Source organism: Podarcis melisellensis (assembly GCF_964234715.1).
Source record: "Podarcis melisellensis genome assembly, chromosome: 2".
NCBI classification, from domain to species: Eukaryota; Metazoa; Chordata; class Lepidosauria; order Squamata; family Lacertidae; genus Podarcis; species Podarcis melisellensis.
In genome coordinates, this window is record NC_138529.1 from 29,732,255 (window position 1) to 29,757,023 (window position 24,769).

The 24,769-nt window shown below is 46.2% G+C and overlaps 1 protein-coding gene across 5 annotated transcripts in view; it reads left to right on the top strand.

Moving 5' to 3' along the window:
* The window catches only part of CYTH1 (cytohesin 1), a 54,926-nt gene that overhangs the window by 11,935 nt on the left and 18,222 nt on the right, over positions 1-24,769 (top strand). The window contains exons 1-2 of one of the 5 annotated variants that reach the window (XM_081900068.1): positions 2,559-2,760; positions 24,381-24,463. In XM_081900068.1, the coding sequence (XP_081756194.1) occupies positions 2,682-2,760; positions 24,381-24,463 (162 nt within the window). In that variant the 5' untranslated portion in view covers positions 2,559-2,681. Of the gene's footprint in view, positions 1-2,558; positions 2,761-7,035; positions 7,059-10,327; positions 10,686-18,664; positions 18,824-24,380; positions 24,464-24,769 lie in introns of those variants that run through there. The other 4 variants (XM_081900067.1, XM_081900066.1, XM_081900070.1 and 1 more) reach the window with 4 other exon arrangements.

A 24,769-nucleotide genomic window follows, 5' to 3' on the forward strand; every position in this document is an offset into this window, starting at 1 on the left:
GATAGATGTAAAAAACCCAAGAGTCTTCTGGCACCTTAAAGACTAATTGGAGGAGGGCATTCTCCCCCTTTTTGATGCACCTTACAGGCAAACAAACTTTGTTAAGATATGTTTTTATGGGCTTCATCAGATGCTTGGAGTGCGATCCTTCGTTGTTGAGTATATTCACTTACGAGTTTAAAGGCAGGAAACGTAAGTTTGAAATTAAATGGGAATATAATGCAGTCTGTGATAATTCAGTTAGATATTAAATTTGCAGCAGCCGTAATTGATAATCTTAGTGTTGTTGAGTAAATTAACACCTGTAGTAGGAGAAGAAATCATTGTTTCCATTTGTTGCCCCCCCTCCCGGAAACCCATGTCCTCACTGTGGAAAGATGTGTGGATCCAGAATTGGCCTCCACAGTCACTTATGGACTCATTGTTAAGACTGTGTTCATGGAAGACCATCTTACTCAGCTACGAGTGATCGCCGAAGATGATTTTTATATGAGCAATTCCAGGTGATTAGGAGATCCAGAAAAAGAATAGTGAGGTTGAGTTTTAGTGGAAACGTATCAGATGAATATGGAAGCTTTTCTGTGCTCTCCTTTTTAAGACAGGGGACCCATGCTGTTAGCTGTCTAATGTAAGCTTGTTCTTGAAGCGTTTGGCAGACAGCACTAGCACCTGCGCACTTTCTTGCTGCCACGTCCTCCGCAGCTGGGATGTGCACCTGTGCTTGTGGAGATACGCTTGCCAGTTCACGTTGTGCCTTGTTTCAGCTGCTGTTCAGCTTGGTGTTGCAGGGATTCTGGCCCCATTGAAGAAGCTCTTTGCGAGCCTCTTGAGACAGAAGGGAGCCAGTTGTGGAATCAGAAGAAAAAACACGAGGATGTAATGAATCCTGTTTGCTGGACTGTCTCTTTCATTCTCCATGAGTTCTCACAGAAGAAATTGCACACTTATCACCTAACTGGCCTTTTATGGATTCCCCATTAGTCAGGTTCGCCACCTTCCTGCCAATCTTTCCTCTTAAACTCTGGCCATCTCAGGTTTCCCTGTGTCTTCCAGAAACAGAGTCATGTCTCTTGCCTGCTCCGCAGGTTCCAAGTAGGGCTCCCAGTTCTCGACAAGAGTGCTAATCTGATATTGCTTTGCACATCCTAGGAGAAGCAGCAATAGCACCACCTTTGCCAGTGAGACTTCTCTTGCCCTGTGCAGCTGATTAGATTGGATTAGAAGTTCAAGGTGGACTGGAATGTGTTTGAACTTGAGGCTTGCGCCAGACAAGTTTTCTCTGAGACTGCGTAATAAGAGATGCAAGGAAGAAGAGTTCAAACTGAGTTTATTTGCAGAAGCACAAAAAGGATGGACCTCTCTGCAGCTTTTTGTGTCTCAGCATAACCACCAACGCAGGATAAAACACGATCTATTTTAAGACAAAAATAGTTTTGTGGAAAGCATAACGCTGTGTCAATTCTGTGACACATCAAACATTGTTTGTACTCCCTTGTGCAGACAGCAGACATGGTTTGGATTTTATGCATTACTTTTAATACACCACCATAACTTGTTCTGTAAACTTTTGGCTTCATACTGTGTTAAAGAAACTGACTTTTAAAAAGCATGTAGAAGGGGCTGATGTGCTGCTTTGGGGACAGGTGTGTAAACCAGGCTTGTCATGATCCCCAGCAAATTAAAAGACAGCCAGTAGCCCTGTCGATTGGAAATAGCCAGTCACTGTCTGTCTTGTCCAAGTTTGTGAGGCTGACCTTTCTGTTCTCATGGGGGCTAAAAACCTTTTAAGAGAACAGCTGAGAATTCACCAGCAGTTGCCAGGGCCTCACAGCAGCAACCAGTCTCAGCCTTTTTTGCTTTTGAAACCTTTGTAATTGGGATCCACCTTCCTGCTCAGGTGGAACTTGCTTCGGAGAAAAGGGTCTTACGCCTAGAGAAGTGGTCTTGAACTGCACCTACCAGCAAGATCCACATGGTGCTGCTCCCGATCCTTTTTCTAGCGGGCCGGGAATCGCGCCGACTCCTTACTCTGCAACTCCTACCCTGCTGCTTCCTTGCACTTTCCATGCACATCTATGCACACATGCGTCTTTGGCACCTGCATGCGTTACATTTTCGTGCACCTTCCTTTTATGTGCTGGCCGTTGCATAGCAACCACTGGCTCACAAGATGCTTAGAGCTGTAATAATGCAGCCGGATAAAACCGACCTAAAAATACCCCTTGCCCAAACCTCTCCTGGGCAGCTGGGAGGAGTGGCTGGGGAGGAGCCAGGGGGGGCACCTTGGAAAAAGTTCCCAAACTGAATTGCCCTCTAAGTGGCTTTGTGCGTCTCTCGTCAGCTGTCCAGCGCAGCGGGAACAGTAACAGTTTCCTGGCAGGGAGCTGGGATTGGCTGGGCTCGGTGCGTGGGAGTCTCTGCTGCTCCTTCTGCTCCAGCCGGACTGGGGATCCCTCTCCTGCTGTGTCTCTTCCCTCCCCGCCCCCTTGCACTGTCTGGAAGAGGGGGAAGTGGAGGCTGCTGCTTGGAAAGCCATTTGGTGCTGAGAAAGTGGGCACCCTGATGTTCCGGCCTCTGCACCCCACCTTGCGCCTGGCTCTGACCTGCTAGGCCTTTCTCACCTGCCCAAGGGCAGCACCCCCTGCCCAGTCTTGAGAGGGCATTGCCTCAAGGGCATCATTATGGGCACTGTCAGTGAGCTCTGTGCCTCCAGTTTCCAAGCCTTCCTCTCCCCCTCCACCTTGGTAGCCACCAAGCCAGGTAGGTGCTTTATATTTTGCCTCTCCTCTCTATGTCCAGGAGTGTCTTGTGCTGATGCTGGGAGAAATGAGGTGCCGGAAGTTGGGGTGTGTGCAGTATGTATATTGTCTGTGGTGGGGCCAGGATTAGTCATCCTTTCCTATGCCCTGTCCCTTGCAAGCGAAGCCACAACAGGCATATTGCACTGGTGTCCCTCTAAGTGAAGGCTGCTGGTGAAAGGGGCAGGGGCCACAGCTTCAGTGCCTTTAGCTATGATGTTGCTTTCCTCTTGCTGAGATTTGGTGCACCGTCGTTCAGCCAAAGTGTAACCTTATCCGCTGGAGCTCAAAAAAACCACACAGGTGACTGAATTGCTTTGGAATGAGGAGCTTGGAAGAATCCATCCTGCTGATTCCTTAGCTCAGGAACCAGTCTAACCTCTGTTGTACGGGTGGAAGGAAGAGGTGGCAATTGGTTCACAGCCTTATGTTTGGTTACAATAAGGCTGAACCCAGTTCTGTGTTTTAATCCCTGTGGCAATCTGTATTTGAGTCTGAGTATGTGAGGAAACAAACTCCAGTCCATTTCACAGGCAACCTGCTCTGCTAGTCGTAGAATCATAGGATTGTGGAATTGGAAGGGACAATGAGGACCATCTGGTCCAACCCCCTGAAATGTGATACCTCAAGGACTGGCTCTCTCTATGTGAACCTACCCAAACCCTGAGATCATCCTCTGAGGCCCTACAAGTGGTCCGGGGGGTCTCAACATGAGAACGGGCCTTTTATGTAGTGGCTCCTCATTTGTGGAATGCTCTCCCTAGGGAGGTTTGCCTGGTGCCTTCATTATGCACCTGTAGACGCCAGGCAAAAACATTCTTCTTCAACCAGACCTTTGGCTGATTATGCCTTTTTAAATGTGTTTGTGGGAAGAGGTGAAGGGAGGAGGGTTTTAGTCGTTTTCTTCTTCTATTTATTATGCATTTTGTGTTTTTATCTTGTATTTTTATGTTGTAAACCATCCTGAGATCTACGGATGAAGGGTGGTATACAGATTTAATAAATAAGTAAAATAAATATTTTGCCACAACCCTGAATTTCAGAGTCCCATACTCTACTCATGGAGATGTTGTCCTGGTGTCTGCACATTTTCTGAAAGAGTCACTTGTGCTAACTTTATACATGTTGAGGTGTGTGTGTTTTCCACATATTCTTGTGAAGATTTCTTTTTTATTATCTGAAGTAAGTTTTCTAAAGTGCGTGAGAGCAGATCATTATTTTGCTGATGCCTAGCAATGGGGTTGTGGCTGTGACCTCTTTTTGACCTCCCTAGAGGAAGAGCATATGCTATAGTTGTCGTAGTTGTTGAAGTTGCATTTATATCCCGCCCTTCCTCAAGGTGGTTTACGTGGTTCATTTTCCCCTCTCTATTTTATCCTTACAATAACCCTGTGAGGTAGGACAGACTGTAACTGACCCAAGGTCATCCAGCAAACTTCATAGCTGAGTTTGGATTTGAAGCCTGTTCTCCCAGCTCTAACCACTGCATCACCTGTAATGGGTCACAAACTCCACACAGCCAGTTGGGTGTCTGCCTTGTGGAGTATGATGAATGGAAAGGACTGTGTTACACAAAGGCGGCTGCTGAGGCCTTAGGCCAATTCCATTCTCAACCCCATTTTCACATTAAAAAACACACACCCTATGAGCTGCCTTACTGGAGGAAAAACCTGACTAAGGCAGCTTACAGTAAAATCTATTCCGTACAGTAAAATAGCAAAACAAACTAAACAGAGCCAGCAGCAAAATCGGGTAACCCTGGGAGGGGGTTTGAGGGATGGGTGTGTTTCTAGACCTGCATATTGAATGCAACAGTCATGCAACTGTTAAACCAACTACAGTTTTCACCAGTATGGAAAACTGACAATGGGCAAAATTTCACCTGTGGAATGAATGTCTGCCTGTTGCACAGAGCCTCTACTAAAGAAAGATTAGCAAGCTTACTATGTATGGGCACTTGATGAGACGGGCTTGTTTTCTGTCTCTTCTTCCTTGCTGTGTGACAACAGGATGGGTGGAGGGTACTGATTTGTCTGATGAGGGTTTGTGGTTTTAGGTTGGCGGGGAGGCTGGCAGGCCAGATAGAATGATCCAGGATTAAAGCCACTTCACAGTATGAGACTGTTGGTTCAGGTACAGAGAGAATATAGCAGCCTTAGCACTGAAGCCTGTAACATTGAGTTCTCCGGTTCATTGGCTCAGCCCCAGGTTCTGTTATTCCTTGCATTCTGGTATTGAAAGTTTTGCTGTAGAGTACTTGGACCCAGGGAGTAGTTCTTGTGAGTTCAGTCTAGAGATCTGCAGCTGTAAAGGACAACTAATAGAGTACATTGGTACCTGGGGTTATTTCGTTCCAAAGGTCAGTTCTTAACCTGAAACTGTTCTTAACCTGAAGCACCACTTTAGCTAATGGGGCCTCCTGCTGCCACTGTGCCGCCAGAGCACGATTTCTGTTCTCATCCTGAAGCAAAGTTCTTAACCCGAGGTACTATTTCTGGGTTAGCGGAGTCTGTAACCTGAAGCGTATGTAAACTGAATCGTATGTAACCCGAGGTACCACTGTATCTGGTATCTTCCCAACAATTTTCAGAACCTGATTTTCCCCTTTTAAAAAGAGAACAAGTTTCTGCCCCCTAGTATTTATGAAAGGCAGTGTGAATACATGGATGGATTCTTCATAAAACCTAGCCAGGGAATATGGCTGTTTCAGACCTTTCCCATCACCCCAGTCCTTGTTATTTCTTGGGTCAACAAATCTAGTTTCGCTGTTTCCCTTGTTCAGTCTGACATAGGGTTGGTAGACTGGTCAGTGGATTGCCTATTTATTTGACCATTGTCATATATGTTTGAATATTCCATGAAGGCAAGAATACCACTGCTTAGGTGGCAGATTTGCATTTTATTTCATTATGGGTTTCACTTCTTGATGAGGACGCCTTACCTCTGTAGTGGTCAAAGGCAAGCCTAGCAACATAGAAAACCTTTTCCTACCAACCCCCTGCTACAATTGCAGCTATCTCCAAACAGGAATGCAAGTTGTTTTCATTGGCAAAGTTTGTTATTTTAATTGCATTGTAAAACAGAACAAACAGCACTTGTAAGCTGACCCTGGAGTTTTAGGATAAAAAATGAAGAATAATCTTTCATTGACTTGTTCACATGTATAGAAACCATACTTTGCATTAATTCATTAGCAGCCTAACTTTTTGGGGGTGGGAAGTTCAAAAAAACAGAGTAAAAAATCCTTGGTAGTCTGCTGCATGTCACTTAGACCTACCAGTAGATCCCAGTTTAGCCTCTGTCTAGTACTGCTCCAGATGTTGTCCACCTGCAACTTCCACCAGACTCAGGCAACATGGCAGTGGTCAGGAATGATGGGAGTTGCAGTCCAGCATTGTCTGGGTGGGTATCATGTTTATTATGCCTCAGAACTTGGGGTTTTGGTTAAAGATTTTGAGGCTTATTTTTAGCAAAACAAACCAAGGTGAAATTGCCTGGTCTAGAAGATACCATATGTGGTTGTGCAGAACAGGGTATTGATTCCTGTTGCTTCACAGTGAATTTCCTGAAATACAAAATGTGGAAAGTGAAATCTCATACTAGATTAGTGACTAAAGCATGGTGGGTGAGCTTGTAAAGCCATGCAGAACTCTACAGGTGAGGAAGACAGCTAAATTGCGGAGGGCAGAAAGCTTGGGGTCTAGTTGCCTTTTTCTTCTTCTGCCTTATGCAAAAAGGCATACACCTCTACTCCCACAAAAAGATAGATCCATTCTTCTTAGGCATTCTTTTTTAGGACCAAAGTATCAACAGCTGCATGAATTTCTACCATGCAGCCTGGCAGTAGGATAGATACTGCAGAGTAATGGCTGGCAGCCTGCAAGCTCTTGCCAAACTGGGAGAGGAATTCTGCCATCGCCCAGTGGCTTACAAACAGGGCACAGCTGCAGTTTGTCATGAAGTATGTGAGGGGGAACCCAAGGGGCTGGTTGTGTTGTTCTCCCCACCTCTTCAGACGTTGGGGAGAGCCGTTTCCCATATGGCTGCTAGCTCCATCCCCAACAGTCAAACAGAAGGGGATTCTGCCTTGGCAGGAGCTGGGAGGGGGAAATGGAAGCCAGATGGTGTCCATGGAAACGAGGCCTGTACTCTGCACAGCCAGGTGGCTCCAGGCAAAGCATGGCTGGGGCTGTTGTTATGCCTCAGCTGTGAGTGAAGAGGAGTGGGGTGATGGGCCCTGTGTGTGTCTGCCTATTAAAAGTGAGGAATTGGTTGCACTTCTGCAAAAGTAATGGGCCTGGCAGACTTAGAAATGGAGTCCCTTTCCTGACAGCACTGAAGTCTTACCGTATCTGATGCAGCAATGAGAGGCAACTGTCATTAGGAAAACAGGATGTGGTCGCAAAAGCAGCTGAGAGCAGGAACTTCTTGTGGTGCCTTGAACCCGTTTGTGCCTGGCAACTTGGAGGAGATGGGCAAAAGTTTGTTGACAGCCGGATATTGTCAGACGCTATTTAAACTAGAGGAGCACTCCGAAGTTTCTTAATCTAGGAACAACTTTACAAAAACCATTGTACCCTCTCTCCCTAGCTAGACCAGGTCTTTCAGCTCAAATGCCACATTCCCTCAGGGGCAGGCTGCATGCTGGTAGTAGGCAGGAACAGAGGCAGATGTGGGCATCTCTAGAGGCAAACCTGAGTAGGGCTGTGGATGCGAATTATCCCTTTGTATGGGAATCTGCGCTAAAGCCGGAGGTTTTTATGCACAGGTATCTCTGGCCATGCTAGTATTACCACAGTGGAGGACAGCTTCCAGTCAGGCAAAATCACTCCAGGCTGATTTAGAGCACGGGTCTCAAACTGTGACCTTTGAATCACTGGTGGTCTGTGAGCTTCATCCAAGTGGTCTGCAGCATTTCTGTGGATTTGCTGTTGAAGATGGCAATTGGCAGGTCCATCACGTTAAATACTCCTATTGATGTTTAACAGCTTTTTTATTGCTCCTTTTATTATAATATTGTATTTTATTGCATTGCAATTTGAATTCTATGAAATGCAGTAAAATACAGTGTGTAAGAACTAAAAGAAGCAATAGAAATACAATTGCTGTAGCAGACAGGAAAGTCAGTAAGTGGGCCACCAAGACCCCCGTATCCTGTGTGGGATATAAATAGGGAACCACTGCTGCAGAGTGTGGCCAGTGACATGTGTGGTCTGGGGAGAAACTTGAGGGATGGATAAAGAAGCCCAGAAAGCCGCATTTGTCTCCCTCCACCGTGGACTGAAATACCCCCACACCTCCTCTAGGCATACAGATGAGGTCCCAACTTCATCATACATTTAAAGCAGAATCATACCACTTTATACAGCTGTGGCTTCCCCCAAGAATCCTGGGAACTGTAGTTAGTTGAGGGTGCTGAGAGTTGTTAAGAGAGCCCTATTCCCCTTACAGAGCTACAGTCCTCAGAGTAGTGGTTTAACAGTCAGTCCCTCTTCCCAGGGAACCAAAAGGTTTATTCATTAACTTCTGATTCGATTCTTGAACTGCCTGGGAGCAACTTTTTGAATGGCTCTGCACCTGTGTATGATTTCCTCAGCCACAGTTTGACCACTTCTGGTTTGCAACTGAGTTGCGTGTGTGTGTCTTACAAAGCTTCGTTCCAGCCAGCCCTATCGTGTGGAGTGAACTGGATGAAGTTTTCGGGCAGATTGGGAATGTGAAGATGTGTGAATAAATCAGCAATGATGGAGAAGACTTGGAGCATCACCATGTCCCTCCTTTCTAAGGCCCTCAGGGAGAAAATGCGTTATTGTGTGTTGGGAATCTATGCATATGCTTGACTTCCTAATTGGCACTCTGTTGAGCCAGGGCTTTCCCACCTATTCTCTTAGTCTAGGTGCCCTCCTGTCTGCCTTTGGGCAGCTGTCTGGGTATGATGCTTTCTTTTAAAATGTAAAATCTGGGACTTGCCCAGCAAAAATTGCAGGGTGATTTTACAGTGATTCACATATGTGCTCAGACACAGCTTGCAGAAGCCCTAGAGTGCAAGGAGTAAGCTGCAGTCATACAGTTACTGGACCATAAATGTGTGTAATTGCTTTTTGCAGTCTGGGGTAGAGGTGGTAGCAGAGAGATTATTTGTAATGGTTCATGAGTTTGTTTTCAGGAAGGAGTTCTCTCTGCAGTCCTCTACTGACTTGATGGGTTAAAAGACAAATGTGACCTCCCCTTGGGCCAATGCCTTTTTATTATCAGCAGAGGGCAGCACATGGCCAGCTCTTATCTGTGCTGCTCTGTTACACACTTCCCCACATCGTACAGTGCATTTTCGGGGCTGAAAAAGTTTGCATGCAAATACACGCTTCATGGGGGGGTGGGACAGTGAGTGAACTGAAAAGCACTGAAAAAGTGTGCATTTTACACAACAGTGTGAATTTTACGCATACGGTGTTCACAAAAATGTGTGCAAATGTGTCCAACAGACCTATGAATGCCAGTGAGGCCTAAACTGGATGGAATTAGCTGCCCTTAACTTTAACTTGGGTTTGAATAGCAAGTTACTAGCCATTCTGCAAGGCAGTGGTTCCTGATTTCCATGGACCACTTGAAATTGGTTGAGGGTCTTGGGTAGACCACTTCAAGATTTTTCTACCTGTTGTAGCAATTGTAATGTGCTGTGCTAGATTCTGTCATGTCACATGTTCATTCCCAGTAATGTTCTTATCCTTGCAATCGTCTGTACTGTAATGCTTTTCTGCTTTTGTTTGAAAAGAAAACACACACACACACATATATATACATACATATATACACACACACACACACACACACACATATGTGTGTGCTGGATGCTGCATGGTTTTTAATTATATTTTTATTGCTCCTTTCATGTCTTATGTATTGTGTTTTACAGCATTTTGAAGAATTCAAATTGTAATACAATAGAACGCAACGTAAAAATAAAAGAAGCAGTAAAAATACAATTTAAAATCTGTCAGAATATTTTATGTGATGGATTTGCTGCCTCCCATTCCCAGCCACAAATCCAGACACAGTAGAGACTACCTGAACGAAGCTCACGGACTTCAGTTTGGGAGCCCCTGTTTTGAATAAATGTCATTCAAAACAAAACACCACATGCCACAAATGAAGAATAGTTACCATGCTGGGTTAAAGTTTCAAATTCCAAAAGTGAGGGGTGCTAAAAAATTGTAACATGACCTGAGGATTCAAAAGCTGTTTTCAGGAACGTCTGGGCCTGTGGATGGTAGACTCCTGGTAGACTAAAAGCATTTATAACATGCTTTTCTTCACTGCATTAATAACACACTTTTTCAGGGTGGCACACTTTGTGGTTCTTCTCTCCTCTGCCAGCAAGCTTCAAAGGTCTGCGCAGAAATTTCAGCCAGTCTTTTCTCGGCCCTAGTCTTGACACAGTCGACCACCCTGGCTCTGCACTCAAATGTACGTAATAGTTTGTGATTCCCCACCCTTTGCTGCAGGCTTGGGAGGGGTTCTTTCTGCTATCCCACCCCACACAGATCATGCCAGCTAGTGTTTACATCCCTCAAGCTGTAGTTTCATCCTTGCCTCCAGAGCATGAGGGGGTTAACGGCCCTCCGGAGGCTGTGGGATCAGCACAGGAACAGGGCGTTGCTGGTTATCTCAGTTACTGCCAGGCCAGGACTGTAATGACGCCTATCCTCCAAGGCAAGGGCCGCCCATTGGCTGGGACAAGACTTGACTCATTCCAGGAAGCCGCAGCCAGACAGCAAGTCAGACTCAGGTGTCTACCCAGCCGAACAGCACGTAACTGTGGAACGGACAGAGACAGTGGTCTGCAACATCTCTCTGCTGCTGGCAGCATGGTGCTCAGGATGGAGAACGGTGAGAGTGGCGCAGGGTGGGGAACTCCCGGGCCCCCTCTTTGGGTGGTTGGGTGAGTTGTGTTTAGTGGTGGCGACCACTAAAGGCTTCATTTGTGGGGAGCCTTGGTCAAGTTGGATGTTGTACAGAAGTACACACCTTCCTCTTTCATTAAACCTTTTAAATTTGAGATCTTTTCCAACCTGCATTTGTATTGGAATTGTTTTTAAATAAGTTTTCGTTGTTTTATCTCTCACCGTGTGCTCCTCTGGGAGTGAGTCTGGAATATAAATTTAATAAATACATAAACATGGGGTGGGTTCTTCAGAACGTGGCCTTCCATGTCGCAGTGATATCTGACTAGTGTTCTGATCAGTGCTGTTTTTCTAGAAAAAGGGGTGCCGGAACTCACCAGGAACACCTCCCTCATTCTCTTGGAATCGCAGTGGCCCCCACCTGAGAGGTGCTGGAACTGAGTTCTGGCAAGTTCACCTAAAAAAAAAGCCCTGGTTCTGATAATACTAGTGAGAGTTGAAGAGTGCTTTGAGCTCCTGGGTCACTAGGAGCATATCCTATAAAGATATCCTGCCCTGGAGGGCGGCGGCGGGGGGAATTGCACTGGAATATGGGACAAGCAGTTATAGTAAGCAATGCCAGGTAGGCTTACTCCTATAGGGCCACTGCTGTGGCCTAGATATTTGAGGGGGTTTTTTTGGTGAAGTGCCCTATTCCTGCTCTCAGCCGGGAGAGGCCCAGTCTCGCTGTACTTGAAAAGCAGGAGTTTCTGTTGGCAGCGCCCTGAGCGGCATGCTCCAGCATGCGTCTCTCCCAAAATACCTCTCCTGCCCTTTTCAGTTCCGCTTCAGCCCTTGGGCACCAGGGAGGGTGCTGGGAGAAGAGCACGTGGATTTAATGAGGCAACAGGCTGCTTCCTACGCACTTAGGGCAGGGCTTCTCTACTTTCTCTGGGCACCACCTTGAGAGCCTCTCTCTCTCTCTCTCTCTCTCTCACACACACACACACACACACACACACAGACACGACCAATCAGATACAGGTGGCCACCATTTTGTGTGTGTCTGATTGATGCACAACAGCTGACACGTGCGCTGCTTTTGGCCCCAGAAGGGGGCGGAATGAGTTTACGCACAACCGCTGATGCGCACAATGACCTGGAACACAACCCTCGCACAAATGGGGAGTTCCCCGTATTGTCAAGTGTGTTTTTAAAAGACCTTTAACTTTGAGAATGAAATCCACCAAAGCTTTAAAAATAAACAAGTACAACCAGGGAATCTCCAGGTGAGACCTGGAGAGACTCTTGTTTGAAACCCTGGAGAAACCCAGTCACTGTAAATACTTCTAAGCTAGGTAGACCAATGGTCCTGCTTGATAGAAGGCATCTTCCTATGTCCTAATGAAGTGGTCAATTGACCAGTCAGTTATAATGTTTTCCTGGTCAACTGATGAACCCTTAGAGCAGGCATGGCCAAACTTGGCCCTCCAGCTGTTTTGGGACTACAGTTTCCATAATCCCTGACCACTGGTCCTGTATGCTAGGGATGATGGGAGTTGTAGTCCCAAAACAGCTGGAGGGCCAAGTTTGTCCATGCTTGCCTTAGAGTGACCATGAGCCCTGGGAAATAGTTTCATTCTAAGCTTGGAGCTCAACATAACTCTGAGCCCAAGCAAGCCCAAAGAAGAAATCCTTTCCTAGCGTGGGACTGAGTTTGCTCCCTTGTTTTTATTGCAACGCTATCAGTGTTCTTCCAACTTAGTCTTGTGGCTTCTCTCCTATCCCAAACTTTCTCTCTTGAGTAATTCAGTCTGGATTTTTTACATCATCAGATAAGGGCTCTTCCAGCAGAGCATGGATTTTTTTTTATGAAATAGAGCTTTTTGGGTTTATCAAAGGGTGGGCCACTTATTTGGTGTGGGTGTGGGGGTCTAGAAGTGCAACTTAGAGCCAAATCAATCAATCAGTCTTGGAACAGCAACATGCATTTCCCCCTTTGCTGGCCAGCTTGCTTATGGCAAGGGGTCTCTGCTTGCGTTCTGTGCAATGTGGAGCCTCCCTCACTTCTGGCTTAGTCTTTACCTTGACAGCTGCTCTCCATGTAGCATGGCGCTTTAGGACTCTGGTTTCCTCTTGGGGTGCATTTACCTGGCCATGCACACTCTTCCCACGCTGCCTGAAACTGACGTGACCAAGAGACCGGTGTGCACTCAACGATGGGTGAAAGGCAGCGGTCCCAAACATTGTGGCAGTGTCTCTTGTATTAACATCAGCAGTGCTTTTGTCTCCTCTGCAGTGAAGAGTGAGCATTGAGGATTTGCCCAATATCCATTGGGATTTGTGGTTCTACTGAATCAAGGCACTTAGGAATGACTAGTTTTCTACATTTCATTCACCCTTAAAACAACAACCACAATGCAAATTATAGTCCAGTAAGCAAAGGCCTTTCTTATAATGGGTCTTTTACTGGTCACAGAGTATGTTTCATATTCTGCGGCAAAGATCCTAACTTGCAGTTTCTAAGCCCCTAGCCCTTATTAAATGCTGACTTTTTGCTTTCAAGACCCATGTGAGTTTACCTTTGGCATTGGTTTAAAGAACTCTTTGCATCTGGTGGCCTCTATAAGTACCTTTTTTTGGTGATTATGAATCCCATCAGTTCTCTTTGTTGGAGCTTTTACAGTGATGCTGCCAGCAGTGTTTAGTCCTTGGCGTTGCAGAAGCTCACCTGAAGCCTACAGATCTGGCATATTTGATGAGCTGCAAGGTTACTTGTCCATGTGTGATTTGTGAGGATGTTTAGTGCCACCCACAATGTGAAACATCTGATAACTTTATGTGCTGCCACTGCTTTAGACTTCCCACAGAGGATGTAGTCTTCTTGCCTGAGAATATGGTGTTACTTGCTTGTGGAGCCTTTGAGTGGGATTCATTTAATGAGCACCATCAGCAGAAGCCCTGCACAATAACTTTTGCTTGAGCAATGGGGCTTTCCTTCCTTTCCTCCCCCCCTGCCCCCATCCCCTGAAATTGGCTAAGGAAAGCAAGAAAACCCCTGGAACAGCACACAGGGGGAGGAGAAGGGGGAGGAGAGGTGCACTATAGAAAGGGCTCGTCTCCATGCCTTGTGGTGTGAGGTGCACTATAGAAAGGGCTCGTCTCCATGCCTTGTGGTGTGCAGTTCTTTCACCCTCACAAGCTCTGCTGTTGTAAGGGAGAGATACTGAGTTTGGGGGGAAGTCCTTAATGGACTGTCTTGCCTTGCTTCTTGTGGCGAATGCCAGAGGATAACTGGCTCTAGTGGCTTTAAATTAGCTTGTCCAACCTGGTGCCACCCAGATCATTTGGACTAGAACTCCCATCAGCCCCAGCCAACATCTGAGTGGGGAAAGCTGCTGGAAAGTTACAGGATAACTTGTGGGGTGCCATCTTATCCTTGCTCCCAGTCTGTGATGTGAGTTTAACTTCCTTGACTCCACTGAGTCTTATGGTGTCAAGGCAATAATTTCTTATGAGGGACCAGAGTAAGAGCAGGGAGAGAGACAAGGGTGTCAAGTCAAGCTTCCATTATCCTGCAGGCACCTGATGATGTAACAGGGAGAGTAATCCTAAGGGTTAAATTTCTTGCGCACACATGCAGGAAACTGATGGTATCTGGAATTTCTCGTAACCCCAGCCACTGCCTTTAGTACACACGAGGTCGCCTGGGATTGGACACTTGGCATTCATGAGTCCTGTTCTATAGTTTCACTGCCTTAGGGCAGGAGAGTTCCCTACCCTCACTTGACTTTGTGTGGATGAGGGGAGAGCATGGAATTTCTGTTGCATGTTTGTTTCCCTTATAAACCTATCAGTGTGTGTGGTGGTTTACAGAGTACAAGAAGACAAGGCCTTTGTCTCAAGGATCCTACAATTAAAAAAAGAGAGAGAGCGAGGATACAAGAGAAGGGGAGGCAGGGGGTAAACAGGGGAAATAATGTAGAGCTGTACATTTCACTTGCTACAGGTTTAACTGTGGCACGCCCACATTAAATATGTTGATTATGGCATTCAAGTTGTGATACAATAAAATGCAATATAAGAAATAAAAGAAGCAATAGAAATGGAGTTAAAAATCACACAGCATCTAGCACAGTGCATCACAGTTGTTGCAACAGGCAGAAAAATCATTGTGGTTCACTGAGACCCATGGCAATTTCCCTTTGGTCCTTGAGGGTGGAGAGTAGTGCCAGATTACCAAATAGGCAGAGTAAGCCCCAGCCTATGGGCCCTGCGACAACAGATCAAAAGAATACTGATTTGATCTTGAAAGAAGATTACAAAAAAATATCGGGAGATAATTTGAGAGGGAGCCCCCAATATTTCGACTTCCTAGGGGCCTCCACAGGGTTTAATTTGGCACTGGTAGAGAGAAGTTTGGGAAGCACTGGACTGCATCACACTGACTGGTGGTGGCTCTCCAGGATTTCAGATAGCAGTCTTTTCCCAGCCTGCTGGAAGATGCCAGGCTTTGAACCTGGGTCCTTCTACATGCAACGCAGTTGTTCTACCACTGAGCCTTGTCTTTTCCTTTGGTGTGCTGGTAAAAATACTGTGTTCTCTGTGATGAGCTGCAGGATACAAATGGCTTGCCATGTGAGTTTAAAGGGGCAGCCACAACACTGCTCTGTGGAATTGGCCACATGTTCCTCTTGCTTGTTCGCCATTGTTGCCTGCTGTTGTGGGCTGCCTTGTGGATCTTGCCATGCATCAGTGGAATGACAAAGTGTCATTGACAAGGACACTGGTTCTTGAAGATGCTGTCATATCTTGTTAGCTAAGTTGTATTTATGTAGCCGTGATTTGGGGAGTGGGATGAATCAAACCTTGTTTTCAAGGTTTTTTGGGGGGGGGATGCCCTTGTAGGCAGTGGGGGGAGAAGTGCTTGTTATGAAGGGGGGGGGTCTGTGTGTGGTTTTTAAACTTCCCAGATTAGGTTGAAGATATTTCGGATTTCAGTCCAGGGCTTCATGGGAGAAATCAAAGGAACAAAAAAACCTTTCGGGGTTCAGAACCTGAATTTGCAACTAGGATTAGGAAAGAGGTTCAAGCAATGCCAGAAGCAGAAGAGACGGATACCTGTATGTAGGTCTGGTGTCACAACAGGGTGGAACTGATCTTGGGAACATAATCTGAATGCATTGCATCTTGGGACAGTTTGCTCTTAGGGCATTTAGGAGGAGAAGAGGTCTTTTGAGAAATTGCTCCACTGAGGTACTCCATACCCATTTGCTGGGGAGTAAGACTTACTGAACTCTGCAGTACTTCTGAACACACATGCATATGTTTGTGTTGTTGCTGTGAGTTTAGGATAATGGAGATTTAGCATCTGATAGGGAATCTTGTGCTGGGAGAGCCTGAAGGAGTGCTAGCTTAGAGGCACCAAACCAGGCCTTAGAAGAGCTGGCATAAAAGTGAGGGATGTGTCAGAAGGACCCCCGAGCTCTCAGATTTTGCTTGAAGAAGCTCCTCTAGAGGAAGGATGGGGAAATGGTGACTCTCCAGATGTTGCTGGACTGCAACTCCCTTTGGACCCTGCCAGTCACACATCATTGCTTCTCCACTGCTGCTCCAGAGAGTTTGGTCTGAAATGGAGGAGAAAATGGAATAGTGGAACAAATCTAATGGGACTGCCAGTGCTGAATTCTAATGGGGCTTTCTCAAAGTGGAACTCTATTACGAGTGAGTCTGTAGGGTTGGCTTTCTAGCTCACTAAGCTGCAGGGAAGTACTGAATTTGAAAACACATGGGCAAGTATCAAAGTGCATGGAAGTTATTTTCTTGCAGTTAGAATCTGAAGAGTTTAGCACAGCATTCTAAATATTTTGGAGGCATAAACACCACCCCTGAATGCTCCGTCCCAAAATCAGTTTTCCAGATGCAGTGCTGTCGTTCTCTATTTTGAAAAATGTGACTTACAACCTTACTTTGGTGCTATGTTTCCTAGAATGAACAGAATAGGAGTTAATATTTGGCAACTTTTCAAACACAGCAGCTCCAGGTCAACATGTTGTTGTTTTTCCATCAGTAAATATAATGCTATATTCCGCCTGATCTTCTGAATGAATGAGTACGCCAGTCGAAGTTATGGAACTACATATCAGAGTCACAAAAGGCTTCTGAAAAGATTAGCAGAAGCTATGCAAAATCACAAGAAAATAAGCATGTGACTATAGCTAAATATAATGAAGTGGCCATGAATGTGAAATTAAAAAACAAACAAACTAAAATGCCACACAGCTGAATCCACATTTACCTGGGATGAAGGGTCTTTCCCCTTAGTTCACAACCCCCTCTAAAAAGTCAATGCCCCCTCTGAAAATTCACCCCCTATTTCAATCCATATGCTTGCAGACTCTCATAAGCAAAATTATGACATCAGGGTGTGTCATTTTAGGGGGTGAAACTTAATTTCTGCAAATTTCAGTGGGGGGGGGGTGTTCCTTAAAAATATGGTTTCGTGTATGAGGAATTCAAATCTACTATTTTTGTGATCGGGCAACATTTAGCTTGTTAAGTCTACATTGGATGAAGAAGCACATAAACTGCTTTTGGAAAACCAAATAATTTTAATTTTACCTTATTCAAATATTAGGTAATGCTTAATAATAAAAATATTATATAATAGTATTATTGATATTAATATTATTACTTGGCAATCAATTTAACGATTTCTACACAATTTTACATGCATTTACTTACCAAGCAGAACTAAATTATATTAATTTAACCAAAATATGTTTTGAATTCCCAAGTCATGTTAGAACTTTTTAGCATCTCCACCTGAAACTTGAAAAATTAAACATGTCCTACTAAGACATGGGGGATTGTGAGGATTAAGAAGAAAGGGATGTTGTTGTGGAGGAGCATCTTTTCCTTCAAACAGGCAGTGGATGATGATGGTACACTGGTCCCCTTCTGGCATGGAGAAGAGCAGTTGTGCTGCTGGGCGGGCAGGGCTTTGAAAGAGAACACCTATAAAGTGTTAATGAATTACAAAGATTTTCACAAGTACTAAGGAAACCACCTGGTATAATTAAGAATGGGAATGATAAAATGCCTGGCTGTGTAGCACATTTAAGAAGTTGCTACCACAAAAGCAGATTGGATGTCTGATCAGCAGAAAACTTGCCCAAAACTTCAGAGAAGGCATCTCTCATTAAGGCAGAATGCAAGGTGAGGAAGTAATGTTGTCTGGTATAAAAGCACATACTATGAAGTAGGAACAAGTAATGCAGGGGCATCCTTTAAATAGAATGAAAATTAAAGCAGATGAAGTTGATGCAACCTTAAATTTACAAAACTTAACAAGAAATAAGTTTAGCTTAAATAACCTTAATTTATAGGAAACTAAGATCAGATTTCACCATGCCATGGGTAAAAGCTGAATTCTCCAATATTTAAGTCTGTGGTATCAGAAACCTGTGTGTGTGTGTGTGTGTGCGTGTGTGTGCGTGTGTGTGCGCGCGCCTAAGATTAAACACCTATTCAGCTGCATTAAACTGAGAGTGTGCATGTTGTGATGCAAGAGTGCTGCCCTTGTTTCTGGCATGCTTGACAATGAGAGAAACAATGAATTGCTTCTGAGTGAGGCGCTAAGAATAACATCTGTGTGGCTGCAACTTTTGCATCTGTTTTAGGGTCCTGAGAAGACGAGAAAGGCAGTAAGGGAAAAAGACGCATCTTCCTTAGAGGCTGAACAGCATTTCCTCCTTGAGCATGTAATTCTGCTAGAAACTCATAATATCACACCCAGATATGTGTGTGTGTAACTGCTTCTGATACTCATATTTCCATGTATTTGCTGCTTGCTCCCACTTTGTGTGCAAATGTCCTGCACACATGCCCTCCCTGTGCTGCAGCCTGGACAGGCAGGGGTTAACCCCCAGGCCTCGGCAGGTGGGCGGGGTTCCAAAGCTGTCATCCTCCATGGAAGGCAGCACGAGCAGAGGAGCTCAGCTGAGCAGAATGAGAGGAGGCCGAGACACAGCCCCTTCTCCTTGACAGGGCTGGGCTCCCCAGCACATGGGCTACTAGCGCACTGATGGTGTGTCACAGGGCTTACTTTGACAGTGGGCAGAAAGAGCTGGGCGGCAGCCTGGGGTAAGTCTCTCCCCCTCCTCTCCCTCTTTCCCCCTGTGTATTATGTTTGCAAAGGGGAATTCTCTGCTGTTTGGCCCCCTGTCTTGTGAGCTGCCTGGTCCCTCGTGGCTGCATTTGGTGCCATGTGCCAGTGCCTTTTCCATGCCGAGCACCATGTGCCTGGCCTTTCTGTCATAGCCATGCCTGGTGCTGCACTCCTTTCTGCCCCGTCCACCAGCATGCTGTGCTTCCCCTGCCTGCCCATTTTCTGGCTCCCCTGCAGATTATTCCAGGCATGGAGGGGAGGGGGAAGGCACTGTGTGTTGTTGCTCCTGCCTTCCTTTGGGCCCATGTTTATGCATGGACTGGATTTTCCCAAAGTGTCTGCAGGAGAGGAGGGAAGAGAGTGATTTCACCAGGGTGGGGATGTCATGTTTCTACTCCAGGGCTGTTTAATTCAAGGGCCCCTAACTGAAAGGTGTACAGAAGTGGCTGATATTGGGTGGGGGTAGATGCCACCACCATCATCCTCATTATGGGCTGCCATTGCCCTGCTCAGAGAGTAGATAGGCACTAAGAAAGGGGAAAGGCTGCTTAGAGTGGCGGCTGTCAAAGGGGGGCAGTCTATGTTGGCAGCCAGCCAAGTGTGTGAATTGGTGGGTGGTCATTAAGAGCCCAAGGGGCAAAGAGAGTCCCTCTTGTGGGTCAAGCAGCCGGTGGACCTGGAAAAAAGGTGAGGAGGGGAGGAAGAGGGGGAGTTGGCCCTGAAAGAGCACACAAGTGAGAAGGATAGAAGTAACCCACTAACATCCTTGTCTTAATGTTAGTGTGATTCTGCTTACTGCTTCCTGTTTCGACACATCCCCCTGTATATGCTTTGGTAGGGGGTGTAGAGGACAGCACTGTCTCTGGGAGTTGAGTAGGACTCCCATTGGGGCTGACATATAGGGCCAAGGGGGTTCCTTCAAGCTAGGGTTTCCCGTTCTTGCAGACCAAAGCTCTCTTCAGACTGAGCTCAGATGCATTTGACCCACAGGTGGGGTAGAACTGCACTCTTACTTGCACCCCAGACAACAGCATTGGATGAAAGCAAAGCAGGCCGTTTCATAAAATATATAAAATAAACACAATTCACACTAAAAGCATGTTTTGAGAATTTTGCACCAGTCTTTGCTTGTTTTCCTCTTCTCCATCCCGCTCCCCCTTCCCTTCTTTCCTTTTGCACCATGCCTTTTTAGACCGTAAGCCGGATGGCAGGCAGGGACTGTGTTGCTTTTATTGATTTGTAAGTCACTCTGGGAACATTTCCAGCCAAAGAATGGGTTACAAATGTTTTGAATGAATTGTTAAAAAATGTTGTTCTTTTTGATAGCTTCAGGTGTTGGAGCCCCTATTGCTTGTTCTTCTGGGAAGAGAGTAAGTGGTAGGGGTTAGAGCGGTCAGGGTTTCTGCTGATGGGTGATTCTCTGGATAAATCATTGCTCATTGGGGAGTTCTGCCTCCCCACCTGCAATACCCCTCCAGCTGATTGGAAGTCGTTTACTCAGGTATTTTGCTTGGACTAAGCCCAGAGTGCCTTTGCTTATTAGTGTTTCTCTGTACTTATGGAGGCACATAAATAGACACACACCCCAGCCCCTCCTTCATAACATCTTCTCCTAATTACGAGCCCCACTGTTTATCTATAGCACTGACTTGGCTGGAGTTGGGACTCAGGTCAATTGACCAGTCAGATACCAGTCAATTGACTGCCTATTATTTGACTGTGGTCCAACGATCTATGAAATAAAGAAGGCCCATGTGTATGTGGCAGTCAGCTGCTTTATTGCATCTTGATAGCAATAGCAGGAACAAGGGTCGCTTACACACTTTCTCCTCCCAATTAATCCAAAAAGCCCAGCCTTTTCCGTTGACAAAACCAACTGCTGTCATCTTTGAACAGGGACATACAGAGTTCAGGAGGAAACGTGGAGCCAATAATGCAGAAAGGAGGCATGGGCCAGTGGAGGGTGTGTGTGGAGAACACAATGGCATTTGTAGCATTTCACCTCTGTGAGTTTTTGCCTGTTTACAAGGCCGCAACGATGGCTCTTCTTGCCATCCATCTTGCTAATGCAACCTTTTATGAGAAACCTGTTTCTGTAACCAAAGAGCCAGGGTTTGGATGGCTCCGCTGGAGTCACTGCAGGGGCAGGGGCCTAGAATTGCCAACTAGACAGGATATGACATAGGAGGGCCAGCTGCACTTGTGGCAGACTACATGCGCTGTGATTCAGAATGCCTGCGCACCAAAGAGGACCATGGAGATGCTGGATATCGTTCTGCGGGGTGCACTCAGCTTGTTTACTCCTTGGTCTCTTGGATTTCATGCAGACCAGTTGTCCTCCCTAGAATGTCGCCTGCACTTCCCCCTCTCATGTAGTCATTCAACAATCAGCCTTATCATCTAGTCTGGTGGGGGAGGAGCAAGGTGAAGCCACTGGTTTCAGTCAGTAGAGCATGAAACTCTTAATCTCAGGGTTGTGGGTTTGAGCCCCCACATGGGGCAAAAGAGATTCCTTCATTACAGGGGGTTGGACTAGATAATCCTTGTGGTCCTTTCCAACTCCACAATTTTATGAAAACATTGTGTGGGACTCTACATTTCAGTCTCCAGGCAAAGAAGCATTTCTTCCCCAAAGGATAGGTGCTCTGGGGGCGAGCACTTTTCCATTCACAAAAGGAAGGGCAGACCTCTGGGAGTGAATTCTGCACATATCTAGGGGCTCCCAGCCTTAGGTGCTGGGTTCTTTTGGAAACAAGATTATGACGAGTACCCAGGAGTAAGGTCCACCAGCACACCCAACTTGCTGTTGGAAAGAGGGGCCCTCTGTGAGATCTTCTGCTTTGCTTTTGTTAAGCTTCTGAGAGAGCACAGTAGTTTTGGAAATTGGTATATTTCTTTCCAGCCCAGTTAGTGCCATTCTTTTAATGCATTACGTAATTACTTAGTTGAATGCTGAATTTCAGCTTTAAGCCTCCCAGAGCTCCTGCTCTGGGCCCACCTGCCTTGCCTGCTGGAAGGGGGGAGGCACTGCCTCTTTAAGAGCTGCCTCCTTTGTATGCTGCGGCTGCAGTATCTTGGCTTTGGGCTCCTGCCCTCGTGTCCAACTGCAAAGCAATGAAAAGGCACTTCCCTTGTTCTGGCTTCTCTGTTCCAGCAGCCACACAATGGAGCCTTGTTGTGTCAGGAACTCTGATCTCTTTGAAATAGCCCTCAAAGCTAGAGCCCGGCTCCCCACCCCAGCTACAGGTCTGTGCTCCCTGTTGAGGACAGGGACCCTGCTGCTCTCCACACACCCTCCATAAGGCAAGGGAGCACCACCACGTTCTGCCCCTGACTGCCTGGGTACACGTTCCCCAGTGGGCAACTGCAGTGGTATGGCCAGGATGGTAGAACCTGCCTTCTGTTCCTCTGTTGACCTCTGGGCTTGGTCCTGCCTCTCCCCATCTCAAAGCAGCTGAATCAGCAATGCTCCCAGCAGGGTCAAACAGAGACACTCCCCCTGCCTGCAGAGACTAGAATGTGATGCCTGGAGCATTGCTTGAATTCCTCCTGCGGTATTTGGGAAATGTCTGTCTCATGCTGCGAGCTGCAGATGTGAGAATCCACTGTATGTTATACCGCACAGATGCAGGACAGAGTTCTGGGGTGCATCATTACCTTCCTGTGCTGTGTCCTGCCTCTCTTTCTGGGGTGCTCAACAGGAGTCGTGCCTTTTTGCACAGCCAACGTGGCCTTCTTAAGTGCTTCTATTTTTGTTTGGGCTCACACATGAGAAAGGAGGAGCTGGCCTGTGGTCTGAGGCCTGCAGCTTCAAGTCACCTAGCTCTGCATGTATCCTAGCACTGTTTCGGAGGGGTCGTTTGGACAGTGGCAAAAACAGATGTAGCCTTGAATGACTGCAGTGGGTTTCTCTTGAAAGTATGACATTGTTGTGTATGTATGACGGCAAATTTCCCCCCTGTTGCCTAATGCTTGTGGCAGCACACCTGCATCCTTAATTCACTCTGGAGGATCAAGATTGCCTTAGACCCTTCCTTGTGGTGGTGACTGTGGTGCTTAATAGGAGAAGCCTTGGGAAGAATTCAACATAGCATTCAGTGATGTATGCGTAAGTGGAACAAGGTCCACTGCTGCAATGGGACTTTTCCACCCATTCCTCCCCAAACCTGTTCATGTGTTGCAGGCAGAGGAGAGGGGAGGAAGTCCTATAGGAGAAGATCTTATTTCACACATGCAACAATTTAATCTTGCCTTTCATGTTATTGGCAATAAACAGCCCGGTTTGGGGAGCTTAGCTTTCCAAAAACGTTTAATTAAGCATCAATTCCTGAATCTTGAGACTGGGTTGTAGGTTGGCAAGATTCAATGTGTGAGAGACATCTGTGCCTTTTTTTTTTAATGGCTACCTAGAAGGAAGAGTTTATGGTTTGCACATAATGCTAAGCCATGGTTTGCTTAACAAACCACATGTTAACCAGAGGTTGCCCCACAGAGGCTCAAACTAACCATGGCTTGTTACTCAATAGTCAGTTTTGTTTTCCAGCTGTTCTTGCCTCCTTTCTTTGTAGCTTCATCAGTGTCTAGGGTGGGCTGGCCAAGCAAACTACAGTTAAGGAAGGGTGCTGGGTTCACATGTAACAACAAGCCATATTTAAAATAAACCAGACTTCATAAGCCAATGACAAACCATGGCTTTCCATGTTTCAGAATGTTGCTTCTATCTTGTGAGTCCTGCAGTTGCCTTGACCTTCACAATGACCTTTATTTTTGTGTGTTTCTGTGGCTTTCCCTTCCCAGAAATAATGTCTTCCTCTCTGTTGTTCAAAGGAGGATCTAATTGTGCTCAATGGAGCTTTGACAGCTAGTGATCGAACACAGGTCTCTCTAACCTAATATGCAGAAGTCAGTGCAGCAATTCTGTGCTTGGTGATTTTGGAGTGGAGTGGGAAAGAAATGATTTGTGGGAAGTTGATGCTACTCACTATTGAAGCAAAGTAGTTTCTGGCTTGTCTGACTGCTATGCCTGTTACCAAAAGGATCCATCTCGATCTAGCATTCTGTGTCCAACACTATCCAGTCAGACGCTTCTGGTAAATGCACAAGCAAGGCATCATGTAATACGCATAGCTTGTTTGCTCCCAGAAACCAACAGATACACACTGTATCTAACAATGGTGGGCCCATTGGCTTGGCATAGCAAATATTGGTTTGCTGTTCCAGTCTCATATATTGGACTATTTCTCCCCTCTGAAAAACCAGCACCACCATCAACCCATATCGGCAAGTGGTCATCACACATAATGTGCTGATGAATGCCATATAGTGGAATCAACAGTGGAATGAAAAAAATGTGTACACTGGGTCATATGTTGCATCCCCCAAGGGTTTATTGCATATTCTGGTTACAGCAAGCAGTTCTGGGTGCAATTGTGACTGCTGCATCCGTCTCCCTGGCCTGCCAGGAGCACATCATATCCTGGTTGAGATCCACCCATTGTAAGCAACTCTCTCTTTGTTTCTTTACCCTGGCAGTGCCCAGCGACCTGACCCCTGAGGAGCGTCAAGAACTCGAGAACATCCGCCGACGCAAGCAGGAGCTGCTGGCAGATATACAGGTATGTGGGGGATAGGGGTGTGGGGTGCAGGAGGGCATGCTGAAGGTCCCAGGTTCAGTCACTGGCATCTGCAGGCAGGGCTGTGAAGTTCCCTGCTAGTATTGGAATTTGATGGACCAGTGGTTTTGACTGGGTCTAACACGGCTTCTTAAGATGTGATCAAGTAATTGCTGGATTAATGGGGTTTGTTTGTATGGCACAAGACTGACACAATACTTCCCACCAGGTCCCATTCCAAGGAAGGGTTGGTGGCTGTTTTGTAGCTTCCAGACTTGGTGCCTCTGTGTGTCCTGGCTTTCCCTCCTT